This window comes from Struthio camelus, chromosome 1, assembly GCF_040807025.1.
Source record: "Struthio camelus isolate bStrCam1 chromosome 1, bStrCam1.hap1, whole genome shotgun sequence".
NCBI lineage: Eukaryota > Metazoa > Chordata > Aves > Struthioniformes > Struthionidae > Struthio > Struthio camelus.
This window is the reverse complement of record NC_090942.1, coordinates 869,455-895,487: the sequence shown is the minus strand read 5'-3', so window position 1 is coordinate 895,487 and position 26,033 is coordinate 869,455. Positions and strand designations below refer to the sequence as shown.

At 56.3% G+C, this 26,033-nt stretch overlaps 1 protein-coding gene across 13 annotated transcripts in view; it reads right to left on the bottom strand.

Moving 5' to 3' along the window:
- Nucleotides 1–1,300: 1,300 nt before the first annotated feature.
- The window catches only part of SBF1 (SET binding factor 1), a 100,119-nt gene continuing 75,386 nt past the window's right edge, over nt 1,301–26,033 (bottom strand). For 2 of the 13 annotated variants that reach the window (XM_068940484.1, XM_068940566.1), the window contains 33 exons: nt 25,438–25,551; nt 22,446–22,574; nt 22,018–22,116; nt 21,130–21,334; nt 20,641–20,753; nt 19,959–20,108; nt 19,554–19,622; nt 18,664–18,822; nt 18,198–18,457; nt 17,749–17,921; nt 17,437–17,510; nt 17,128–17,323; nt 16,540–16,667; nt 15,503–15,678; nt 14,789–14,866; nt 12,959–13,098; nt 11,371–11,578; nt 10,988–11,184; nt 10,738–10,875; nt 9,519–9,611; nt 9,108–9,185; nt 8,216–8,400; nt 7,708–7,884; nt 6,912–7,013; nt 6,645–6,830; nt 6,326–6,452; nt 6,109–6,239; nt 5,079–5,312; nt 4,734–4,844; nt 4,275–4,486; nt 3,931–4,018; nt 3,701–3,832; nt 1,301–3,497 (listed from right to left, as the gene is read on the bottom strand). In XM_068940484.1, the coding sequence (XP_068796585.1) occupies nt 3,399–3,497; nt 3,701–3,832; nt 3,931–4,018; nt 4,275–4,486; nt 4,734–4,844; nt 5,079–5,312; nt 6,109–6,239; nt 6,326–6,452; nt 6,645–6,830; nt 6,912–7,013; nt 7,708–7,884; nt 8,216–8,400; nt 9,108–9,185; nt 9,519–9,611; nt 10,738–10,875; nt 10,988–11,184; nt 11,371–11,578; nt 12,959–13,098; nt 14,789–14,866; nt 15,503–15,678; nt 16,540–16,667; nt 17,128–17,323; nt 17,437–17,510; nt 17,749–17,921; nt 18,198–18,457; nt 18,664–18,822; nt 19,554–19,622; nt 19,959–20,108; nt 20,641–20,753; nt 21,130–21,334; nt 22,018–22,116; nt 22,446–22,574; nt 25,438–25,551 (4,761 nt within the window). In that variant the 3' untranslated portion in view covers nt 1,301–3,398. The remainder of the gene's footprint in view (nt 3,498–3,700; nt 3,833–3,930; nt 4,019–4,274; nt 4,487–4,733; nt 4,845–5,078; nt 5,313–6,108; nt 6,240–6,325; nt 6,453–6,644; nt 6,831–6,911; nt 7,014–7,707; nt 7,885–8,215; nt 8,401–9,107; nt 9,186–9,518; nt 9,612–10,737; nt 10,876–10,987; nt 11,185–11,370; nt 11,579–12,958; nt 13,099–14,788; nt 14,867–15,502; nt 15,679–16,539; nt 16,668–17,127; nt 17,324–17,436; nt 17,511–17,748; nt 17,922–18,197; nt 18,458–18,663; nt 18,823–19,553; nt 19,623–19,958; nt 20,109–20,640; nt 20,754–21,129; nt 21,335–22,017; nt 22,117–22,445; nt 22,575–25,437; nt 25,552–26,033) is intronic. The other 11 variants (XM_068940866.1, XM_068940654.1, XM_068941273.1 and 8 more) reach the window with 7 other exon arrangements.

The following is a 26,033-nucleotide window of genomic DNA, read 5'->3' as shown; positions in this document are numbered from 1 at the left end:
GGCACTTTGCTCCGCGTTGAGGCCGTTGCGGGGCTTTGTGAGCGGCGCGGCAGCACACCGCCGCCTCCGGGACCCTGTAAGCGGACCCTGCGAGCGCTGGGTGGAGGTGCGGGTCCCAGAGCCCGGCTGCGGGGCAGGCTGCGGCCGGGGGCCAAGGCGCTGCCAGGCAGGAGCAGCGCTCACGCCGCAAGCCCAGCTCCAGCCGGAGACCGAGCAGCAACCCAGCGCTGCTGCCTTTGCGTTTCGGTCAGGCTCACCCTTAACGGTTACAGCAGTTGCTGCAGATGAAGCTCGTTTTCACAAGCCCCAGCAGCTCTGCCCTGAGCCCAGCAGCAAGTGCGTGGAAACATGTGCGTGGAGCATGTGCTGCTCCGACGGGGCCTCACGGCGCGGGGCTGGATTTCAGCCGGGCCCGCAAGCCAAGGGCTGAAACAAACGGGGCAGCACGCGGCCGTCAGCTTTCAAGGTGGAAAAGCCTTTTATGTAGGCAGCAGTTCATCTGAAAAAAAAAAAAAAGTGAAAACCAGCTCTTTAATTTTAAATTTGCAGCTGCTGGGGGGAGGTTAGGTGACTAGTAAGACTAAAATCCAAGCCTGTTGCAGGCTGTAAGCAGGACGGAGGCTGTTGCATTTTTCTCCTTCATTGGCTTTAGCCTCCTGCCCCAGTAACACTTTGTTTTAAGCGGCTGAGAGCTGCCCCACAGCGTGGCAGGAGCGTTGCTACAGGACGGGCTCCTGGGGAGCCGCGAGCCGCCTCCGTTTAACGCCCGAGGCAGAGCTGCACGCCATGCTGCCCCCGGCCCGGGCTGGCGCAGGCGCCGCGGACCAGGCTCGGGCAGGACCCAGGCTCTGCGCCAGCGCCGAGGGGCTCGAACCGGGCACACCTCAGCGCAGCCGCCCCCCGGGGCGCAGTCCTGCCATACCCGGTCCCGGGGAAGCGGGTGTGCGCTCTGTCTGCAAGGGCCCAGCTGGGCCCGCGGAGCCGGCGGCTGGCGGAGAGGCTTAAACGCAAGCCGGCGTGCAGGAGCTGGTGCGAAAGCGAGCGCTCCGCGTGCCGGCCGACGCTCCGCCGCGGGACGCGCAGGGCCTGGCGGTGCTGGCGCTCACCTCCAGCCGGCACTTCCTGGGCTCCGCACCCCCCCCGGCCGGGCTCCTTCCCTGCGGAGCGGGACGCCGCGCGGGCCCTTGGAGCGGGGCAGCGCCGGGCCCCGCGGCTGGCGGAGCCGGACGGCGCCGGCCGGGTCTGGCTGCGCACGGCCAGCTCCTGCCAGCAGCGGGAGGGAGGCGCAAGCGAGCGTGCATCATATTAATTTTTTTATTAAATTCAGTTAGTTTTCTCTTTATATAATAACCTTTTTCCTCTAGGCACAATACAATACAAGGACTCTGTATGTTTGACACAATGTACAGAAACTTCAATAATCTACAACTGCTCAGGTAAGTTACAAAAACCTCCATGTTACACCAGCTACCTGCCACAGCCATTATTATACAATAAAACAAAGAGGGGAACCTGGGGGTTAAGACTGTACAAAGATCTGCACAGAAATAAAACATTGTACTCCTTTAAAAACAAGACAGGTAGAAGGGCTGGCCGAGCTTGCAGGGAGCAGCAGGGAGGGTCGGGCCGCAGCGCGGCGAGCCGAGCGGCACCGGCCCCCGGCTGGGGGAGGCCGCGGAGGCCAGTTACCGGCCAGGGCCGGACGGCAACGTGTCCTGAGGGCCCTCGCTACGCCTGCTCGGGTTTAAGGTGCGACCTCCCAGCAAGCGCTCCTCAGCTCGAGCGGGTCAAACCCACCCGCGTCCCCACCGGCGCAGGGCGGGAGGTGCTGCAGGACCTGTTTCTGTACCGAGATCCCCCCCCTCTGCACCGACACCGTCCCAGCGACAAGCAGGTGAACAGCGGGGAGGGGGGAAACGCGCTGCCCTGCCAGCAGCTCCGTGGGGTTGCTGAGGCCTCCTGCTGAAAACCCCCTCTGCAAACAGGCGCGGGCAGGAGCCCGGCCCGAGCACAGGCCTGCGGGACGGGGCGGCTCGGGGAGGGGGAGCCCGGAGGCAAGCGGGCAGAAGGCGGCAGGGCTGCGCTGTGCCCCGCAAGGTGCTGCCCCTCCTTCCTGCGGGGGAACTCGGGGGCACCATTGCGAAGACACCGCGCGGCGCTTACCGCACTGCGGCCGCGTCCCTGCCCCGGCATCATCGCCTGCGGCGCCTCTGGCCAAAGAGGCCCCGGGGCCCCCTGGCTGCAGCGGAGAGCAGGGACCAGGTCCCTCGTCCCGGAGGGCCAGGCTGTTCCTCACCTGTGCCAAGGGGGCTGCGGGTGCTGAGCAGGGACAGAGGGACCCCCCCCCCCCAGCCGGCTGCGGCACTTGGCACCTCCCACGGGGAAAAAGCCCCCCTCTAACAGCAAGCCTGGCCGCGGAGGTAGAGGCTGCACCCAGCCAGGCTAGAGCCCGTCTGCTCCAGCCTAAGCAGCCACCTGTCTCAGAGCGGCCACCGCCAGGTGCCCTCCCGCCGGAGACAGACCCAGGAAGAGCCCAGTGTCTCCAGCTACAACACTGTGACCGCTCGCGCGCTCCCTCCCGGCCCCGTGCAGACAACAACCTTACTCACTTGTCCCCACGCAGGTCTGGGGCGGCCGAGGCTCAAGAGCCGGGAAGATCTGCCCATTGCTGCCAGGAGGACGCTGGCCAGGGCAGGATGGTCCCAGTACTCAGGCGAGCTGACCTCAGCAAACACCCGCACCCAGAGCTGCAGAGCCCCACTTCTAGCAAGACAGGAGCTAAGCCCAGGGCACACAGGCGAGCTGCTGTGGGGCAGGGGCACTAGGTCAGGAGAGAGCAGGCTTGGTTCCCCCCGGTGAATGCTGACAGACATGCAAGCTCTAGGGGAGGGACAAGGGACTCAGACAGCTCCTGCTTTCTCCAGCAGCACAGGGGCAGTGGAGGAGGTTAGGTGCAACCTCTCCCAGCGACCCGACAAAATCCCTGCTGCAGCAGAGAGCTGGAGCGAGGCTGCCTGGGGCAGAAGGTGCACAGAGGACACACAGTAATTACAGGGCTCAGACAGGCCTGTTGGGGCTGAATGAACAGAGCAGGACAGGCTCCTGCCCATGCCCCAGCCTGCTTCAATGCGAATAATTCCTCCACTAGACAGTTCCTACCATAGTGTAACAGACTGATCCTGCCCCCCCACCCTCCCCTCACTACTGCCTGTGAGAGTGCAGGTGGCCATGGGCTTTCCAGTACAGCACACCCATGGCAGATGGGAAGGAAGGCCATCTCCTCCTCTTCAGTCAAATCACAGCCCCAGCTCACATGCCAAGCCTGATCACTGCCTCTGCTTCATGCGCCGGGGCCCGGGAGACTCTGTGCCTGGAATAGCGGCTCCTCTGAGCCAGTCTCACGCGTCTGACAAGCAGCTCTGGATGCGGTCGATCCACTGCTGGGCTAGCTGCACATCCTGGGCGCAGAAGTTGTAAACTCGTTTTGTCGTCTTCAGCTGCAGGGGAGGAGAGAGGACGTAAGCAGGGCAGGGCAGCTGCACCAGGCAAGACACCAGAGGCGCCAGCAGCACCGTGGCCCCCGCGAGCAGGGCAGCTGCACCACCACGTGAGCCAGCACCGCCAGGGCAGAAGGATGCTGAGCTCCTTTTCCTAAGGTGCCTGGTGCAGCCTCAGTGCCTGCAGCAGGAGCCGCACTCACATCGAAGAAGGCTTTCTCGTCCACCGTCTTGGGGGCCCCCATGGTGGGGGTTCCTGGGGTGATGGACTCCACCTCAGCCAAGTCAATGACCCCTTTGCACTCCGTGTCCATCCGGCTGTCGTAGTACCGCAGCTGCAAGAAAAGGTCCCGCACACTGGTCAGGGCTCGCGGAAGAGGTAGAAAGACCCCCAGGGTTCCCCAGCCCCTTGCCATGCCCTGCCCCTCGGTACCTGATGTTTGGTTTTATCCAGCACAAACCAGCGAGGCTTCCACGGTTTCATGAAGGCTCCTTTCTTGTACAGTGAGCCCTCATAGGACCTGCAGGGGCCAGGCAGCACGTTAGCGTCTCGCTGCAGCACACCGGTGCAGAGAGGGGTGCAAAGGAGCGCTAACTATGGCTCTCTTTGTGGCACCGCAGCACCACTGGGGGGGGACAAGACGTGATCAGAGCCTGTGCTTTGCAGAACCCGCATGCTGCTTCCCCTCCCCAGGAAGGGAGCCCCCTCCCCAAGCGTGGCCCAGGCAGGTGACTCCCCACCAGCAGCCACCAGTGCCCTCAGCCCCCTCCGCCTGCCTGTTCTCGCTCTCCGACATCTGGAACTGGCTGTAGAGCGTGCTGGTGCTCTTGCGGCCCCCCTGCTTCCCGCTGGATGGGGTAGAGGTGCTGCTGGTGTCACTGTCGAGACTGAGGTTGAGTGTGGAGCCCACACCGCTCTCCTGCAGGTATACGCCCAGCGAGCGCCGGTGGTGGGAAAGGCCAGACGACATCAGCAGGGAGCTCGGCGTCTGCGGGGAGCAGAAGGCACGGTGTGAAGTGCTGGCGGGCCCCATGCTCCGCTCCAAAAGGCACGCCGAGCCTGGCAGCCAAGCCCCAGCACCCCTCCATCGCCCCACAGGCAGAGGCCAAACTGCAGGAGCAAACACTGGCTTCACTTGGGGCACCCTTGGGCAAAGCCAAATCCATCCCTGGGCCCCCCCAGCCCCCCCCCCCCCCCCCCCGGGTCCTGGCACCCGTCATACAGCCCCAACATACCCGGCTGCCCTCCTGCCGGGCCTCTGTGCGCTGGGAAGCTTTGACCTTGTCCCACGTGTCCTTCCAGCGCTCTGGGACCTGTCCCAGCTCCATCTCCAGGTTGTGCAGCTCCTGCAGGAGGGAGTCAGGCATCAGTCCAAGATGGGGACGCACCCTGCTGTCCCTGTCCCAGGAAGCTCACCCAACTGCAACCCTGTCCAACAGTGCACCATGGCCACAGGGCAGTGTCCAAGCCACGGGAACAGCACGGGCAGTCCAGGCCAGGGCCAAACTTCCAATCTAACTACCGCCAATCTAATCTACTACCAGTGAGTAGATAACACCGCCACTGCCGGCAGCCCTCACCTCCAGCAGTTTGGAGATGGCATCAGGCTCCACTCGGCTGCGGTTGTCATAGCATGGCCAGATGATCTTGCGCTTTGTTTGGGGGGCACTGGTGTCCTGCCGATCTGCCTCCTCCATGTGCTCTGGCTGCCCCTGCACCAGCTCCCAGTCATAGGAGGGGCCCTCAGAAAGTGTCTCTTCTGTATAGTAGTCCCACACCTTCAGGTTGGAAATGTTACTGTAGGGCCTTAGCACCTAGGGAGCAGAAGGCACAGTGTGAAGTGCTGGTGGGCCCCACACTCCACTCCGAAAGGCATCAGCATCTGGGCAGGCCTGGATGTGCTGCAGGGGCAATCACTGAAGGAACACACACGACACAAGGGATGTTCTGGTCTTCTCTGTCCAGATCAGAAATCTGTCCCTTCACACAAACACAATACTTTCTGGCCGGTAACCAGAGAGAGTTCAGGCTGGAAAGCCGCAAGCTGGTCAGAAGATGGCAATGCTGGGCCAGAGAAAGCCAGAGCTGTTCCCAGCTTAGGCCAAGGAGGGCCCAGAGTAAATGAAGGCTCTGAGCAGCTCGGCCACCACCCAGCCCCATCTGCACACGCAGAAAGCGACTCCCTGTGCTGCTGACTCACTGAGGCTTGGGCTAGAAGCCAAGACACTGATTTCTCTCTCAAAGGTAGGTCATTCCTAGCTTGTGGTGGTAAAGAGCCCACAATGTGATGCTAGCAACTCCGGCTCAAGATCTTCCCTCTCCGTGCTCAAGAGCAGTTTCTGCAGCCTCACCTACACGCACCTGATGCATGCAGAGCAGGGGCCGGGGGGTGGCAGCCCCCCTCCCCACAGCCCCAGAACAGCAGCCAGGCAAGACAGCTTCACTGGGCACACGCAATGATACAGCTGACCAGCGGCTGCTCGTTCTGCTCCACGTGGCTTAGGAGGCTCCGGTGAGCCCACGGAAAGCCCTGTCTGAGCCCACTGCCCACAGCAGGTCTGTCGGCTGGGCTGGGAGCGGGCCGCTCCAGGACGGGTGCAGAGGTCTCACCTCCCCATCCTCAGGGGCGTACATGTAGTTGAAGAAGATAGGGGCTTTCTTGTTCAGCCGGTCGATGTAATCCCAAATAGACTTGTAGACCTGCTGGCTCTTCCGCTCACCCTTCTCCTCATAAAGGAGGCCTGTGGAGGAGAGAGCAGAGAAAGGGAACTATTTGGGGCAAGGCACCGGGCTGCCATTCACTGCAAACCCTGCACACTGCCCTTACCCAGCTCAATGCGCTCATAGTCAGAATCCAGCAGGAACGTTCGGAAACGATTGGAGATGTAGTGGTAGCTGAGGAACTTCAGATAGTACTGGCTGAACTCAAACTCCATGGGGAACTGCAGGTGGATCTGCAAGAGGCAGCACAGGTGAGACCTCCTGTCAGCCACTGGTGCCCACCTGCGTTGGGCAGTCCCTGCAGAAACCACAGGCTGGTTCTGGACTCACCCCCCGACTCAACAAGGAGCCAACCGGTCTCGGGTGCTTGGGGAAATCCAGCCTGCTGTCTGCTCTGCTGCAGAGCCAGCATGTTTGGAGCTCACCTGATGAACACAGTCCAGGAACTGCAGGAAGATGGGTGCAAAACCACTGCTCTGGCCAGCCAGGGTCTGGGCCCCACGGTGACTGAAGCGGTGCCCAAACGACAGCCATTCCTTCTCCACGAGGAGGCGGAAGCCCTCCATTGTCCGGTAGTAGGGGTCTGACAACAGCTGAACCAAAGACACCACCTGCAGAGAGAGGAGAGCTCGAGATGCTCACAGGAAGATGGCCAGAGCCGTGGGGGCATGCGGTGGCTGCAGGGCTCCTACCTGCGTGGTGATATCCCAGCCGTCCTCCAGGCTGACGAGCACAGAGGAGCCTGTGTCCAGCAGCTCCACCACCAACACTGAAATCTGCAGAATTTTATGAATCTGCCAACATAAGGGCCAAGAGTTACTAGGGTGCAGGAAACTCATCCACTGGATGTGGGGCAAAGCAACCCCTTCTCCTGGAAACCAGTGAGCCGAATAAAGCAGAGCATAAAGCTTGTGTGGAGCTGGGGTACGTGACTCCAGTGTTCAGGTATTTGTGCAGCACCCTCTAACTGCAACAACAAAGCCAGCAGGGCAGGACTACCACACCCCGAGCACAGCCGCAGGCCCCTTGCTCCCTCCAGCAGCCAGACGGTTGAGTCTCAGAGCAACTCAGCAACCAAACCCAGTCCTACAGAGAAGGAGCCACCTGGGTCACCCAGTCCCCCCCACCCCCGACTACTGCAGGCACTGCCTTGCACCAGCCCCTTCATAAAGGGACCATGTTCTGCCACCCTGCAGGTCCTGCTCTGCTTCTCCAGTTGGCAGCTGCCCCAGACCCTTCCAGCTCTCATGTCCAGAACAACCAGGCAGTATGTACTTTGGGCTATTTCACCCTTGTTCCTCTCGTACCAGCCCTGCTCACCTAGAGTGTCCCCTACTCCATGCCAGGATGACACTCTGGAGAGAGCACCCAGACCCCCATTGTCAGCTTTCAGTTTGCTAGGCGGTGGCACAGCACATGCTCTTAAGCATCAGCCCATAGCAAAGACTCCTACCATGGGGCCCCTCCAGGTTTCAGGCAACAACTGACCTGGGACAGCCACTCAGACTCCTCCAGTGATCTCAGATAGGCAACGCTGGGGTCAGTGGAGGGACAGCCAGGCACGCAGGCCTTCATCAGCTTCTTGAAGCTGGCCTTCACCTGCCGCACGTCGAACACTTCAATGGGCACCACCTCCCAGTGCTGCAGCGGGTCTGGTTTCACTCCCTGAGAAGGGAGAGAATCAGCACAGTCGCAGGGAGACGTCCTGAGCAGGCCTGCTGCTACCTTCGTATGAGGGCTCCTGTCCCCTGCCTCCACGTGCCCTCGAGCCGCTGCACTGCTCACCCCGGCATGGCGCTTGGGGGATGCCACATGGTCTGTGGGGAGCAGCTCCCACGCACAGAAAGCTAAACCCGGTCTTGAACGCACAACCAGCCCTGGCAGACCCGCAATGCGGGAGCCTGGGGCTGCAGCAGGCTGCAACGGAGACACCCACTGAGGACGCGCCCTATCCCCCAAGGCTGCCAAAGAGGCTGCTGCCAGGTCTTGCTGTTACCTTCAGCTGTGACTTGTCCCCGATGATATAGAGAGAAGCACGGTGCTGGCGCAAGAAACTGGCCTCAGAGGGGGCACCATTGTGCTGGGCACTGAGCAGGTCTTTTCCAGCCAGGCGCGACCCAATCTCCACGTTCAGGGCATAGCTGCTCATGCGCCCGCTGGCTCGGATGCTGCCCCACTTGCCTGCAACACAAGGCACAGTCAGTCTCGCCATGCCTGGGCTGGCTCTCAGCCTGCACTGGCGTTTGCGTTCACTCGGCCGGGCCTGGCCTGGGGGACGAGCAGCTCTTCCACAGGAAGCAATGGCTGAGCTGCTCCTACCCTGCAGGCCAGCACCCCTTGGAGCACATGCCGGGAAGATGCTGGGAATCAGGTTTGCTTTTGCTCCCTTTTCTTGCTAGGTGCTCTAGGATTTCCTACCTGGCGGACACGGAGAGCAGCCCCCTGTCCTGCCTGCCTGGGGCTGGCCCAGCCTCAGAGCGCTGAGCCAGCAGCAACTCCACGCGCTGCCCCGACACCTGTACAGCCGCCCTGCGCGCCTGCCCCAGATCCGCAGCCACGCGGCCAGCACTGGCCCCCTTCCCTGCAAGCTGGACCCTCTCCTCAGCCACCACCACCCAAGCACCAGCAGATGTGCCAGGAGCCTAAAGCAAACCTGAGAGGACATTCTAGGATCAGCTCAGGCCAAGCGCACTACTTACCGCTGGCACTGCGAGCTGGACCAAGCCAGTCAGTGACATGCCAAGTGGAGGTGAGTGGAGAAGTTAGCAGGCTGATGGTGGGGTGTTACTGGGGCATTAGTCACGTGAAGGGTTCGGAGTGCGTGTGTGGGGACGTCAGTCGATTAGGTTAGCACCCGGGAGGTGGTTAGGTGGACGGCAGTACAGTACCTCGGGGTGTCTCTCGGCCCTTCGCCGACACGCACTTGGGGGTGGAGAGAGTGATGACCCTAGCTCTGTGACCAAGCCCTGAGAGCACAGGACGAAAGCAATCTCAGCGAGGGCAGCGGGATGAGGTGGACCAGCGCTCTCACTGGGGCAGACAGAGACTGAGGGAGCGGGCGAGAAGAGGCGCCCTGGGACTGGGATGGAGCGACTGGAGCAACGAATGAGATGAATGACGTGGCTCTGGATGGCTACCTCGGGATGCTGCAGCAGCTCCCTCCCTCCCCTCCCCTGCAGCTGCCCCATGTCAGAGAGCCCTGAGGAAGCAAAGGGGAAGCATCTACTCTACAACAGCTGCCCTGACCTGGGGGCCTTCGCGAGGCCCCCGCAAGGCAGCGTTCACTCGCACGTCCTCACCTCCACGGCTAATAGTACCGGGCCCATCGTCCTTCCCTCCCATCACCTGCTTCATGAGCGATCCCAGCTTAGGCTGCCTCTTGTCGGAGAAATCTGTAGCACCAACAAAACACCAGCTTTTGGCCTTGCTGTGCTGCTCCAGGAGGGCCTTCCCTCCTTGCCTCCCTGCAACTGCTCCAGAAGGGGAGGGGAAGGGGCCAGAAAAGGAAAGCAACAGCAAGCAGGAGACCCCAGGGCTGGAATCAGAAGGTCACTGTGCAAGAAACACCTTCCAGGCTTGAACCATAGCATAAAGGCAACTGGTGCAGCAGCGCAAGCAGCGGCTCAACCCTACAGCATCAGTGAGCACCGCAGCTCTGCCCCCTGGCCCGCCCCAGGTGCTCTGTACCGTGAAGGGATCATCCAGCTGCTGCAGGAGGCAGGCAGCTCTGTCAGCCTCCACAGTGCTGCTCCAGACTCCTTGCCACCATGTCTCATCTCCCTCCCACCAGATTGTCTGACTGTCCTTCACTAACAGCTCCAGGCAGCAGCTGCCGTTAAGTCCCTGCACTCCAGAGAGCAGGCCTCAGAGGGGCCTGCAGCACGTGCCCTCCTCCTCAAGTAGCGAGAAGCCCCCGGCTGGGCTCTCCTGCGATCCCTTTGACCCCTGGTTGCCTCTGCAGCAATGACAGACCGCGCTGGTGGTGGAAAGGCTGGGACAGACAATGAATGACAATGGAGCATGGCATTGCAGCGCCAAGGACAGCTCTGTCCTGGCAGGTAAGGGCTGGCTGCTTGGAAGAGCAAGAAGAGGCAAGAGACTTACCCGAACGCTGCTGCCTGCTGTGCTTGGGTGCAAATGGTGCTGAGATCTCAGCTAATGGGGTCTGTCCCTTCCCTGCCCAACCCCACCCGATTCTCAGCAAATGTCTGGATCTGAGCACAGTCGGGAGCTCCCAGTGCTCACAGTCAACGTCCAGGGCCGCTGGGTTTCCCAAGACTTGTCCCCAACAGCTGCTACAGAGGCCCAGTCTGAGCTGGAAGCTCTGGTAAGCCTTTTGGGAAGGCTCTGTTGCCTTCTCTGATGTGGGAGGCCAGAGACAGCAGCTCACCTAGCTGCCCAGGCTCTGGGAAGGACAGCAAGACAGACCCATGACTAGGTCTGAACATGAGCTCAGGTGCAAGCCCTCCTGCATCCCCTCTCCACTGTGCTGCCACTTGATGACAGAGCTCCTCTCACCTGAGCTGCTCATGTGTGCAGAGGTGAAGCCACTAAGTGTGTTGCGCCCGCTGGCATCAGCATAGTGAGGCATGGAGTTGATCACAGCCTGCAGGTACTTTTCCTGCTCCAAGCTGGTGGAGTCCGTCTGTGAGGGGCCTATGAGGAGAGCCAAGAGCATCACTGCTGTATCATGGGCGTGAAGCCCAGGGGAGGGGTATGCACCACGCTCCCTGCACAGGCGCTGCCAGAGGGCAAAGGGGGCAGGCACCTGCAGAGGGGGCATTCTGAGACTTGAAGAGGCCCACGACACCCTTGCCGTGCAGCCCCCCTGAACGCAGTAGCACAGCCTTGGTGCGGGAGTTTCGCCAGCACACCACGGGGAAGCGGTTCTGGCGGTAGCAACGGGAGATCCGCTGGATTGTGTTGTCCTGGATGCTCTGTGGCACAATGAGCAGCCCGGGATAACTGCAGGAGAGAGCAGAGGCTCTACAGAGTCCAGCAGAGCACAGCATGTGCCCCATCTACAACTCCCATAAGCTCTTCTCTTCAGGAAAGATCTTTACAGCCCTCTGCTTACACTCCAGGCCTCTACCTCAGCAGTGGCCCTTGCCACTCTCCTCCTGTCCCCACCTCTGCCCAGTTCAGACTCACCTTCGACAAATGGCGTACATGCGGTTCACTGTGGAGATGCGAAACGGCTCATTTTTGGAGCGGGTGAGGCTGCTGCTGAGGGTGCCCAGCCCCATCCTCTGGTAGTCACGGCAGCAGGCTCGCTCCACAAGATGATTGATGGTCATCTTGTCCGAAGGTTTGATGGTGGTGGTAGAGGTCAAAGTGCTTCTGTCCATCTCTTCAGACACTGCAAAGACAAAGGCGACTCCAGGTCGGCCCTCAGCACAGACACAGTGTCCTGCTTGCAGCTGGAGGAGAAGGCCAGGGCTGAAGACAGCCATCTAACCTAGCAGAGACTGGACAGGGTAAGAGTTCCCTCCCACCACTTTCACCTGAAAGGGTGAGCTCAGCTACCCCACCCAAAGGGCTGGACAGTGGACTTTGGAGCAAGAACCTCTACTTGCTAGGTTAAAGGTACCAAGAAAAGTCAGCCTTCCGGGTAGTGAAGTTAAATCCTTGGAACAGATTCCTTTAGTGCTTTCACACTGGCTGATTACACTATGAGACAAGGAACAGCGCAAAACAGATCTGTCCAGAGCTGCTCTGTCAAACTGAGCTCATCTGCTCTTTCAGTGAGGAGACCAGCCTCTTGGATGAGGGAAGGAATACAGGCAAGACCTCAGCTCCAACGAGGCTGATTGGATCTCTCAACCCATGAGATTTCCATCTAGGTGAAATCACTGTGAGGCAGATGCACAACTATTAGTGACTATTTTGCAAGCAGTTTTCCTAGTGCTCTGTTATCAGAGCTTGAGGACAACAAAAGGATCTCAAACACATCTCTTTTGGGCTTGAATGTAGTCAGTGTTTTTGCTAATAACTTGAATGATGGATACAACGGAGGCTTTGTGAAGGACCTCAAGCTGAGAAGAGCAGCAAACAAGTCAGGGAAAAGGAGCAGAATTCAAAGTATCTCAGTGAAGAGAAGGAAAGATTTGAAATCAGTCATTTTCAATCTGACAGACCAGCACCACACAGGGCAGGAAGGGGCAGCTCATCTCAGATACCACCTCCCCACTGAAACCCTAGATCAAATCTACCACATCTTGTTTGACAGGCCTTCCAACCTGGCAAGGTCGTACTCTTCAATACTGAAGAGTATCTGTCCCTTCCAGTTCTTTGTTACTCTTAAATTACGCAATCTACGACACTAGCAAGCAATGAACAAACAACCTAGCATTTCACATAATCCCAATCAGTGGCAGTTTAAGAACAGACCAGAACAGCGCATGTAGTTGGGCTTGAACGCCCTACGGAGCTGTGGAAGAACCACCCTGCCTCTGGGCTCCCTTTCAAGATTAAAACACCCTGTAATCCGGCTCTTCAGCCAAAAGGTTGCAGCAGACTTGATGACTGGCCACTGCAAGTGGATGAGAGCTGGCAGATTGGTGAGAATTATAAGAGGTAACCAGAGTGGCCATCTTCTGCTTCCAGGGAAACTCCCACGCCTCCTCGCCTGTACAATGACGGTTGAGATCTCTCGCTCTCCTCCATCGAGAAGATGCCCTCACTCCAGCAGACAACCTGCTCTCCACAGCCTCCTTTCCCTGCACAGGATGCTCCCAACCTGAGATCTCATCCTCGTTGTCCTCTGAGAAGTGCTGGCTGCTCCGCTGCTCCCAAGCGGGCGGTGTGTATTTCTTTCGCGTCACATACTGGCGGCCGATTGTTTTCTTGGCATTTTTCACCAGATTTTTGGAGAGTGTCCTGGAACAAGAGGAGAGCGGACTGAGGTCAGTTGGCACCCACTTCAGCATGTGCATGGCCACAGCCCAGCTTGGCCTCTAGAGCAGGCTCCGAAGGGCAAAAGAAACCCCAGCACTCATAGTTAGACCAAGAGCAAAGCAGAGACAGGAGCATCCCACCTTACCACCAGCATCCTTACCACCGCCCCTCAAGTGCACAGTTGAGAATACCTCTGCCACCACAGGAGGGGCAACGTTACCTACTAGCTCCCCAGCCATATGGACTGCCTCAAGGGGCTTTAGCCCTAGCTACAAGGCCGCAAGGGGCCTAGCCCTGCTCTTTGGCTGTAGGGGAGCTCTGTAAGCATGGCAGTTCAGCACCAGACCAGAGACAAGGCCTATAGAGAGTTCGCATCCCTCTAAGCAGGGGATCCGGGGCACCACAGGGAGAGGCTGGAAGGGGAAGCCAGTGCTGAGCAGACACCTGTGCCCCAGCCTCCCAGTCATGTGATCCAATATGAAGCGAGCCTTGTCCCAGGCTCTCTCAAACCCCACTGCCTCCGTATTGGAGCTGCCAAACACGTTTATCTCGCCTGTCCTAAGGGAAGGCGGGCTCCATCTCATTACACATATGAGGAACAGAGGTTAGGTGACCCTCAAAAGGCTGTGCAGGGACATTGTCGGCCCAGTCTAGATAGAGAGCTGCTTTTCCCCAGGCAGAGGAAAGGCAGCCTGCTGAAGGTGAGCTGCCTAATGCAGCGCAAGGCACAGGGAGAGCAGTTAGCCACTCTCCGCCACTTCTTCCAGAGCAACCTCTCTACCTGTCAAGGGCAGTCCAGAGAAAGCAGGAAGGGGAAATCTTCCAAAACTTGGAGAGAATTAGGCTCTGTAGTCAGAACAAGCTCCTTGTGACTGAGCTCTGGAAAGCCTCAGCCTGAGGGCAAGAATTGCCTGCACACACATGCAGGATTACACAGACCATCAGCTCAGGGAGCCCATGAGCTCAAAGGGGAACAAATGAAGGAGACACAGGAAATGCATCAGCCAGGAAATGGGCCGCATTCAACGCCTAATAATAACAGCTAAGCTGGTGCAGAGATTTCTAGTACATCACCTTATCAGGGCTGGGGCCAGGACAAGGCCAGAAGGCAGCTTGCTTTGCTTTGTAAAGCAGACCATAAGGGGTCCAACTGCTCCCTAAATTCATCAAGGAACAGAAAGACTTGGGACTGAGGGATAATGCTATCCTGAGAGCAAACAGTCACAGATGGAGGATAGGAACTGGAGTGTTTTCTAACCAAAGGAAGAACGTTTTCAGACACTGTGGAAGAGAATGGGAGTAGAATTGTGGGCTGATGATAAAGCAGATCTCAGAAGTTCACAGATAAGACTTTTGAGACTGTGCTCAGACCTAAGAGAGATCAGCGAGAACAAGTACAGCTCCCTCAGCATGCCCTGGGGATCCACCACACTCGCCATGGAGCAAAAGGAGGGACAGCCTGCATTCTGAGGCTGCAATGCTGCGATGGGGAGAGAGAGCACTCTAAACCTGAACTCCAGTTTGGCAGCATGGAAAAGGGCATTCCCCAAATGACAAGCCCATAGCCCAGGTAGCATGCAGAGCAGGTGAGAAGAAATCTTGGGAGCAGTGAAGGCTACAGCCTGAGCCAATGCCACCTCGCAAGCTCTCGCCCAGGGTGAAGGCATCTTACGTGGTTGAATGGCCAAGGTGCCCAAGGGATATGACCCCCACTGTCAGGCCCTGGAACATACCGGTCACCTGCTGGGAGCTGAGTCACAAACACACAGGAGAGAGGCTTAGACTCCACAGCACACCAAGCACAAACGCAGCAGCAACCAGACCCCAGCAGCTACAGCATTTGCTAACCTAGCCACCGAGCACAGGAGCCAGGTCTGGCCTCAGGTCAACACCACGCACAGAGCTCTTTCACTGCCCCACAGTGCTCCCCCATCCTACACCAAAGCAGAGATAACACTCTGATGCCCACTGGAACCTCTCTCTAGAGGGATGCTTCCTTGGGGTTTGCACTGCTTCAGCTTGGACAACTGGGCAGGGAATACCACTGAAAGCAAATACTCTGCTCCCCAGGTTTCATCAGTCCTCTGCTTGGGCCTTGGGGGCTGCTGCAGAATGTGCAACATGGTCCCCTCCTCGTACCTTGCAAAATCCCAAAGACAATGAGTAGACACCCTGTGCAAGGAGGAGTCTGAGCAAGGAATTCTCAGGAACTCTGAACTCCAGCTCAGGAGTTTGTGCCCTGGCTTTTCTCAAGTGACTCCTGCTCAGCTATTCTCTGCTGGGTGGACTGGAGGACTAAGAGGAAAGACCCTGCAGTCTCTGAAAGGGTCAAACACATCTCCAGTGCTGTTCTCCCTGGATGGCGGTTACTCCACTGCATGGGTACCTGAGTGAGGGATTCTTCTCCTTGGCCTTGGGCTGCATGGCTTGCTTGGGTGACTGGCCCACGGTGAAGGCAAAGGTGCCACGTACATGCTGGGGGTAGCGCAGCTTGTGCAGGTGCTTCCTGAAGACCTCAGCACTCTCTGAAGCCACCTCCTCATCAAAGGCAATCTTCAGCAACTGCAGGGACAGTAGAGAGCAGGCTCAAGGGACTGTCGCAGTGTGCTCAGCACTGCTAGGCCAAGAAACTGAGGACAGCACCTTTCACTAGCTCTTCCCACAGTACAGGGCAGAGCTCAGATCCTGGCCAAGAGCAGGGACTACAACGGGCAAAGGTGGGCTGGGAGTGGGCAGTCTGGCCCTCCACTAGCATGGACGGTTACTTTGTCCCATATACCTTCTTCCTGGAGATTGCTCTGCATTGCTGCTCCTGTGATATTCCCAGTGCCCAGTTACTGCAGCCCAGAGCTCACAAGACGCGCAGAAAAGAGCAGATAGCACATTTTACAGTGTGCTTTCCTCCTAGCATCACTCTCCTATATCCACAAGTCTTTCCAAGATGTAAAATGTTTAAGAACTACTCACATTTTCACACCTTGCCTTTATTGTATTTCTCTCCCTTTAAGACCTGCTGCAGTGTTTGGCAGAACCCCCTCCTAGGGCCATGTGTGGGGATGAGGTTACACATCTTCTCAGGACTCTGGCAGTCACTGAAGCAGTCAGAAAGCAGCCCTCAGCTAAAGAGCAAGATGTAGCTCCTGTGCACAACAGGACGGCAGCTGGCCCTGGGTTGGGACCACAGCCTCAAGGGGTCCTCAAACTCCATTGCCTCAGATGCACTGTCACCTGCTAGAGAGGTTGTGTCTGGCCCCCTCAGGCAAAAAGTAGCTCCAAAGCCAGATGACCCTGGGTAGTGAGTGCCCTGTCCCAAGGCATGGTGCCAGCAATGGCTACAACCCCACTGGGTCCCATCACCAATGTGTTCTTTGGCCAAGAGAGTGCAGCTCCAAAGATGAAGCCCACGGCCCCACATTGTCTCACCTGGAATGTGCACGAGCGCAGCTGCAAACCCTCCTGGATGAACTGATCCACCTGGGCCTGGATATTGATCTTCTTCTCTTTGGTCAGTGAGGCAATGGGGAAGGATCGGATCACCACCTGCTCCCCCACTGGGCACCAAAATGGGAAGAGGTTAGCCACAGCCCGCTGCCTCAGCCCAGCACACAGCCGGGCTGTACTGGACCATCTGCTATCATCACAGAGAGCCCCGTGGGACAAGAAGGCCAGAAACAGGTTAGAAATACCAGAGCCAAGCCATGGGGAGCTGTAGTACATGCTGCCTAAGGTGAGCAAGTGAGTATTCATCATCTACCAAGGGTGGTGACCAAGAGCAAACACCTCCTTTGTAATACTGGGAACAAACAACAAGCTTTTGGCCTCTCCAGTAGCTCCCAGCAAAGCCTAGCACTGGTTGATCACTCCGCCAAGACAGATTGCTGGAGGCCCTTACTGGCAACTCCTGCAGCAAGGTGAGCTGACAGCCACTGCTTCAGGACATCTCCTGGCCACCTCTACCCAAGCATTGCCAACCCACGACCACAGAGGATGTGGCACACAGAAGATCCTTACCCAGGGGGTCTGTGGGAGTGCCTTTGAAGATGATGCGGTAAGTGGTGAGGAAGATGGCTCCTTCTGCAGGGAGAAGAGGTGGACCACCAATATTCCCTCCAGCAGCTTCCTCCCGTCCATCAGGCATGAGGTACACACGGAGTCCCTCCATTACACACTCCTCACCCACCAGCAGGTTGGGGCGCAGCAGCTTTGGCTACAGGGATGTACAATAGGGAATTCAGGCCCATGGAGACTGGAAGGAATGCTGATAGCCCCACACAGCAACAGAATCATTTCCCCTCACATTGTAGCAGGCCAGATCCATACCTTCTGGATGGGAGGAAGCCTCTTGCTCTCCCGGTGCACAGCATCCAGTGTCTCTATGTGCATCTGCACAATGTCTGGGGACAAACATGAAGTTAGAGACTACAAGCCAAGTCCTGTCCTACACACCACCCACGCCGGCTGCCAAAGGCTGGACCTGCCTTGTTGCACTGTTTGGGCCTCTCCTGGCCTTCCCATTGCTTCTTTCATAATTTTCATAATTTTCTCTTGAGCAGACCCCTGAGCTGATTTGGAAGGATCCTCAGTGAGGTCACAAGGCTGCCCACTCCCCAGCACTGCTGCAAAGCTTATTACCAGGGATCATGACGTGCAGTCCCTTGAGGTGCTCGTTGGTGACACCACTCTCTGTGCAGACCTTGTCCACAAAGCGGTTGATGAATCGCACCACGTAGTTGGCCACGTCCGAGCTCTCGGCATCCTCAAACCCACTTTCTGTGTCATAGCTCTCAGCCACACTGCCAGCAATGCTGCCATACAGAAGTGGAGAAGTTAACCCAGAATATCTTTGTCCACCACTGCGGCCCATAGCAGGAGGCCCCTGCCCCATGGCACACAGGGCCCAAAAGAGCTTCCACTCTTGACATTAACCACCCCTGGGCATTGCAACCTGCACCAATCCTGACTTGCAGCTGAATGACCCAGATTCCCCAGGTACTGCACCAAGGAGCTCTCATCCCCAATTCAAGTTGCCTCAGGCCTCCTTGCAGCACGGCCCCCTGCCCAAGGTTTCCAGTCCTGCCTACCTGTTGGTGACAAAGCTGTTACTGACGCTCTCCACATCCCCCAGCCCGGAGCTGCGTAGCAGGCGGTTCTTGCTAGTGTCAAGAGGCAGCAGCAAGTAGCTCATGCGGTTGGCATAGTGGATGGCCTGGCTGAAAACAGTGCTCTCCTCCTTTTGAATCAGCTCCTGCTGTTTCTCTCGGCTCATGGTGGGCCAGAGTCTCAGCTGTTCTGATGCTATCTCCAGGGCAGACTTCACTTCCTGTGGCCCCTCCTTGCTCTCCTGATGGAGTTGGAAGGACGTGTAAATGCTCTGCATGAACAGGAGACCTGCCAGCCTTCACCTCACTGGGCCTACAGGAATCTCCCAGAACCAATACTAAGTGCCTCAGGCTGGTTCCAGCATCCTTATTAGCCCGTGGAACAAGGCGAGTGCTGCTTTTGAGCAGCTACTTTCCAGGGGCGCTGACACAGTTGCCATTTCCTCACCTCATCTGTGTGGTTCTCCTCATTGTTGTCCAGGTACAGGGCTCGGATGTGGTTCTGCACATCACAGTAGAACATGGCCTCCCAGAACTGGATGTTGGTCCACACCACGTGCTCCTGCACACAGCTATAGGCAAACTGTGTGATGCCTGGGCTCAGTTTCTGAGGAAGCAGAAAGTGGAAGACGGTTTCATGCAAACACTGCCTTTGTGCTATCCTCTCCTCTCCAGATTAGCCCTGCTCTAGCTTGTCGCTGGGAAAGGCAACACATCCTTGGGAAGGCAGGGGAGGTGGTACTAGACCTCCCCTCAGCGTTCCTTGCAAACTCTTCAGAGTTGCCCAGCACCTATCCAGAGCCTAACAGGGCCTCATGCTACAGATGTTTTTGGGAAGCAGAATCTTATCGCAGCCCAGCTTGACTGATTAATCAAGGCTGGCACTTCAGAGCATCCCCACTTTCTCAAGAAAGCATCCCCACCCTTCCTCTATAAGGAAGATGGTTTCCAAGATGGTGCCAGGCATCTTGGAAAACATTGGGCCCAGAGACTGGCACAGCCAGCCTTGCCAAGCTTGTGAGCGGTTAGAAACTACTGGACAAGACCCTATACTCGGACAGCCACCAAGACGACAACCTGCCCTTAGGCTGGCTGCAGCATTGCCTCTCAGTCCTTCAAACCTGCCAGCTTCTGTGGCTTCCAAAGAGTTCTGAGTCCAGGCGGCCACAGAGCTGACCTGCTCTGCCTGCAAAGGACTGGCCAGTCTTTCAGTTTCTTCCTAGGCAGAAATCTGCTCCCTAAAGCTGCCCTTCACAGGAGAGCTGCTTGTAGCCCCTTCCTCCCACCAGATCTGCATGACACGCACGGCTATACAAGGGATCAGGACACCGTACTCACTCGGCAGAAAGCAGTGACCAGTGGCAAGAGAGCAGCTGCAATCCCATGTTCATCCATCGCAGTGCAGTCCTGGGGAAAAGAGCAGAGGTTACAGGAGGATCTATTGCAAGACTCCCAGATCTACTCCTGTCCCTGCACCATGCTGTCTCCCAGAACAAGAGAGCGGTACAGCCCTCACAGGAGCAGAGCTGCACCTTCCTTCCACATAGGGTCCCCCAAACCCCACCATACAGATGGGAGCAGCTGTGGGGAAGCTGTCAACTATCATTCACAGCGAGGCCTCCAGAGATCTCCACTTGCACTCCCCTTCCCAGACAAGTTTCCCTAGCACCTTACAGATCCTCAGCCCATCTGTCCCCCCAAACTGTCCCCGAAGAGACACGCTCTCCCCAGGCCCTCTCCTACCTGCAAACAGCAGTTCATCATGCGGACTACGAAATCAAACTGCTGGTGGTCTAGCACTGCCCGATTCTGCTGCACATGCAGGTTCAGCTCTTGGGTCAGGCAGTGCCTAGCTGCTCGGCCCTTCATGGCTCGCAGCACAGCAGGGAATAACTGCAGAAGAAAAAAGGGAGTCATGGAGTAGAGAGATGGGGCCAAACGGTAAGCTCAAGAGCAGCCCACAACAAGGAGCAGTGCAGGAGGGGATTCAAGTTCTGGCTGTGGTTCTGGCTGACATTAGGTTGTCTGCGTACAGCTCATCTGACGTCGTCACACATGGATGCGAACTAGAACATAATCCCACATGTGGCCAGTTGGAGCACAGCCACTGGGAGCTCCCTGTTCAGCAAGGCTGGGGACGACCCCAACCTGGTTATGCCCACAGAACAGTCCCTTATAGGTGACTGGGACATACAGAAATAGCACTGAACTGGCTCAATGGAGTGATGAGCCGAAGTCTAGGAACATAACAAGGAGGAACAGCGCTGAGAGGAGAACATGTGAACTTGCAAGAACAGTGCTGGTCAGCAGAGACCTGGACACAGGCAAGAAGTGTTCTCCCCAGCCCACCACAGAGGGGAGGCAGAGCAACCCCCTTCCTTCTCCCCATAATCACCAGCTCCTCGAGACGTCCCCTCCCCCTCACCTTTTTGGCTTCTAACATCTTGTTCTCAAAGACATAGGAGATGCAGTTCCTGACGACCTCCAGGCGACGGGCGCTGTTGGCCAGGGCATTGCCATTACGCTCCATGATGGCAGCTGGGGAGAAAACTGCCCGTTATTTCAGTCAGGGCAGGGATTTCACACCCAGAGTAGGAGAGATGGGAGCTCCCTCCCCTGCTCTGCATGGCAGGGCTCTAGGCTCCAAAAGCCCATGTCGGAAGAATAATAGGGAGTCTTCAGCTGTCCCCTCATGCTAGCCCATGTGAGTCCAGTGAGCTCTAGACAGCCTGAACGGCAGAAGCTAAAGAGGATAGTGCTGCTGCTTCTCAAAACCTGCATTTTGCTCACGCAGGGCCCTCAGACATGCCGTAGTGTAGAACAGAGCCAGCACCCCTAGAGCTGGCAATGCAATGTAAAGCTCCTTCTGAGCTGAACTTCTCACCACAAGGAAGGGCTCTCGGTGCGTACATACCAATGGGGGGTCCTGATGGCACCATGCATTTCTTCTCTGCCTTCACAGCAGGAGGAGCTGTCTGCAGTTTGGCAGTGGCCTGGTCTATGATCCACTGGACTGTCCCCTCGTCCAAACGGGGAAAAGGCTTCTGGTGGAGACGCAGATGACAGCCTTCCGTGGGCTTCTGCACCTTGTGCATGGTCACAGCAGGGTACGGGTTCTCCTGGCACAGCAAAGGCAGATAGTTCCTTTTCAGACAACTGGAAGGCCCACGTCCTCTTAGAGGACCTCCTTCAGCAGCAAACACTCTCCCCAGGAGGTCTTCTACCAGCCCCCCCCAGAACTCTGCAGTACTGAAGGCAGACTGTGTGGCTAACAGTCCCGTCCTGCTCTGCTCTCAGGAGCTGCAAGAACAGCACACTTTGGCACTGAACCCAGCAGTGAGCATAAAGCTATTCAGGAGCTCAAGCCTGAGATAGCCAAGGGCCCAACAAGCCATAAAAAGCTTGGTGCTCCACTTGCAAAAGATCTTAGCCGGTCATCCTCTATCAGATGACAAATACAGCGGCTGACCAGGTGCTCCAGAACAAAGGACAGGAATTGCCTGATGCTCAGACCATCTGAAAACCAGGAATCCTACTCCTAGGATATGTGAGAGAGGCTCACACCAGGCCAGGTGCTTTTAGAACCATCAGCAGTTACCCTGCCACATCTAATAGAGCAAGGTGGGACAGGCTCAAGCACCACGAGTGGTCATTCCAGCAACTGCTTACCATAACAGAATTAAAGGGAGGACAGACAGATCTGGGCCCTGACCCCAGGGTTCTCCCTGCCTCATATCTCCATCAGATGGGGTCGTCCCCCCCCCCCCCCAACCCGACCTGTGCTCGGGCCTTCAGGACTCACATTTTTGTAAAGCTTCTCTGCCAACTCCTTGATGTGCCGCAGTATTTTCTGCTTGTTCCCCTCTTCTGCACGCATTCGCTTCACTTCATAAGCAACGAGCTGAGAGAAGAAGGGACAAGTTAGAGGAGTAGCTGTCTGCTGCTGCTGCTGGGCATCATCTGGCCACAATGACCATACTCTGAGCCCAAGTGATACTCTAGTTCTGTCCCCAGATGCTCCCAGCCCAGGTGCAACATCGCAGCCAGGGCGTTGAGGTTGTTTCCCGCCTCAGTCCCTTGGAGGGGAAAGCAAGGGCTGACAGGAATACATCCCACAGCCATGGTTATTTACAGTGGGCTGTCAGGCGGCCAAAGGCTGAGCCAGCCAGGCAAAGACGTGCAGCACTGCCAGTCAGGGCAGGGAGGAGCTGCTCCCAAATTGCTTCTTACCTCATCGAACAGGTCAATAGAGCGATACGGGGCACCCCTCTCAGTCACAAAGCCGGCGAACGCCATGCCTTCCAGCACCTTGGTGAGGAAGTCATCCTCCGTTAGCCCCCTCTGCCCAAGGAAGGCTGCCTGGAACAGGGAAGAGTGTGCACTATCAGCAGGACAACTGTCCAGGCAACAGTTGTCCCAGCTGACGCGGCAGCATGGGTAACACACAATTACTGCAATGAAGGAAGAGGACAGGAGCCAGCGTGGCAGTGGAACCAAGCAGTCTCCTTCACCATCCCTACATGGGCACATGAACCGGATTTGCATAGAAACCTCTGTTGCCCTTGCCTATCACGACGAGGCATACATTCAGCAGCGTGATTTGCAGCACGATAAGCTCTGTGGCAAGCAAAGTGCACTGGCTATGCAGCATTTGCCCCCTTGTGTTTCCTGTGGGAAGCAAGAGACATGACTGCTGCAGGCGCCTTCTAGAATCTCTGCTGAGAGGCTCATCTTGAACAATGCTTGTTCACCCAAGCTCTTGCTCCACACATGCCTTTGAAGGAGGCCACAACGGGAGCCCGAAGCAACAGGTTTCTTGTGTCTACAGACAGTCTTTAGGACTTCCTCCTCAGCACACAAGTGTGAGGACTCACCCAACGTGAACGCTGCCAGCCATTAAACGACACGTGCCTTCACAAGGAGCTGGTGAAGAACAGCATGCTCCTCTGAAGTTCCTTCAGCTGCTTGCTGCACGCTACATCACACACTACATGTGTTAAAAAGCACCAGGATGCTAAGGCAGAGACCGCTTCTCCATAGAGTCCTAGGTGATGCCATTTAAATGGACCTCTAAGCTGCTATGTCTTCTGTGTTCTCCTCCTGTGGAGGAGATGGACATTCCCCTTTGCAGAGGAAGAAGCCAAGAGATGCAGGGTTTAGTGTTGAAGCCACAGTCACTGGAAGAGAAGGACTGCTGAGTCCTGAGGTCCTAACTCTGCTGTGGCAGAGGAGCATGCTGCCACAAAAGGGTACCAACATCATTAATCTACTGCCATCTGCACAGCTATGGTTCTGAAGGGAACTACATGCCTACTCTCCGCTCACCTGTGTCATTTCAGGGAAAGGGGCATTACTTCACAGTGCTCTAAGGCCTGGCAGATCACCAGGGAAGCTTCACCTAATTTGACAGGAAGCACTGCACACCCTCCAAGGTAGCACAGTCTTTAGGAACGCACAACCAAGTCACCCTTTAGAGAAAGGAGACTCCAACTGGGCTTTCATTTCCACAGCCATTCAAGGAAGTCCAGTTCATCTACCATTTCCCTAGCTTATTAAGCTCTTCTCTAGGCTCTCGGCAGACAAGAGGAGCTAATCAGCTACTTGATGCAAAACTGTAAAATGACAATACAGCACGCGTTTTAAAGGCCAAAAAGAATATGGAGGTGGCCAGCTCTCTGTTGCAGAACCATTTGTGGACTCTGCACATAAGTGATCAAGGGAAAGTATTTCATTAGCAGGGGAGAGGCAGGGAGCAGAGATACGCAGCATGCTACAAGCAATCGAAAAACTGCAGTTTCGCTTTTTGGGCATCCCTTCAGAATCATGAGATCACAGATGTCCTAAAGAGGTTGCTGTGATGAAAGCAGCTAAATGACTGAAATGCAGGCTATTTTGTACTGCATACAGCTGCGGTGCACAAGAGTTTTATGAAACGGAAGTTTGTTGTGCTTTATACTTTTTATAGCGATTTTATGAAAGGGCTTTCTCTTATGTTTACTGAATGCCTATAATTTTATGGAACTACTGAACCTTCATCAGGAATAACCTTTACTGAGTACAAAAGCAGTTCAAAGCCTTTATGAACATAATGCTAATTTTAAATGTCAAACAGAAAACAGTGCACATTTTTTGGAGCACAGTAGAGCTGATGATGCACACGTCCAGGAACTGCAGAGTGCATGCATGCTCACATGCACTCCCCTGGCATACTTTTGCAGGCACAAGGTTTCTGCTCCCTTGAGCTTCCTGTGGGCTGGGGAAGGGGTCGGGGGGAGAACACCATCACATGCTCCCACAGAAGCAGTATCAAGACGACTCTCTGTCCTCACTGACTTTGAGCATGCAATGCAGAGGGTATGACTGGAGCAGGAAGGAGAGGACTGCTGTTTTGTGGGCCGTGTGACATGGCCGTGTTAAGCTGTAATGCTAGAGTTCCTCCAGCCCCTCTCCCCATCTGTTATCTTCTCCTGCTTTAGGTTTCCTCCACGGACTCCCAAACATTTCAAGCTTTTGTAGTTCTCTCCCTGCCCCTGGACTTGCCAGCTGTTCTGGTGCGGCTAACACTCCAGGAAGTCCTGTGAAGGCAAGCCAGCCTGCTTCACCTTTCTAGATCTTAAGAAAATCTATAGCTCCAGGTCATTAAGTGAGGGATACCTTCCGCAAGACCAAGAAAACCACATGACATCATGCATGTACATGTGTAATATAGTGCACCTGACTACAAACTAACATTAAACATGAAAATGACATCTGACTGACAAGACCTCAGGACAGTCAAGGACAAACAAGGGAGGTAGGTGAACCTGGGAGTGACGCAGGTATGGTCACCTGCTGGAAGAACTTTATCTCTGTTTCTAGATACAGCTGTATTTATGTAAACCGTTTCACAGATTTAACTCATTCCAACTCAATCCAGTTGGAAAAGGATCATTCCACAGATGCAAAGGACAATTTGAGAAAAGCGTTCTGTTTCGCGGACGTGAGGCCTTACAAGCAGAAGGAACAGAGTCACTGTGGAAACACTTTCCCTGCCCTCCCGTGTTGGCCAAAGCCACAGCAGTTTCCTCCCCTTCTCCATCACACTGCTTCCAGCAGTAGTTATTTTTTCCCTAGATGCTCTGCCTCCCCAAGCACAGACCAGAACCAGACTGGCTGACCTGAAGTGTCCAGAAGTGCCTGCCAGCCCATACACACACATATGCCTGCATGTCAGGAGCTTTACCTTATGGAATCGGATGACTGGCTCAGGATGGATGCGGATGATGTGCAGACACCAACGATAGCCCTGAAGCAGCTGTGCAAACAAGCGGAGGAAGACAGCCCGGATCTCCTTATCCTGCAAATAGGGAAGGACAGCACAATCAGGCACAGAGTGGGGCAGTGGAGCCAGCTCATAAGGGCAGAAGTTTGCGCCCAGCACACAGGAGGAGGGCTCCAAACCATGTGTTAGACTCAGCATCTGCTGAACAGGGCTGCAAACCCAGCAAAGAGCTTCCAGGGGGAAAAAAATATGGCAGATTGGAATCACTGTGCTCTTTCCTCTTCACAGCATCCCTTACATTGCACACAGAGGAGAAAAGTACTTTCACAGCCCAGAGCTGCCATTTTGCTGAAGTGCCCAAATGGTAGGTATCAGCTTCCAGTTCCTGTTCCAGCACGGAAGTAAAACAGGCGGAGTTGCCTGTTGGTCCACAGATCAACTATCGAAATGGCAATGCCGGCTTCCAGGGCAGAACATAAATTGGAGCTGTGGCCTCATTGTCTTGGGAGTAACGTGTTATGCCTCTTAATCCTGGAGAGTCAGAAATACCTGAGATG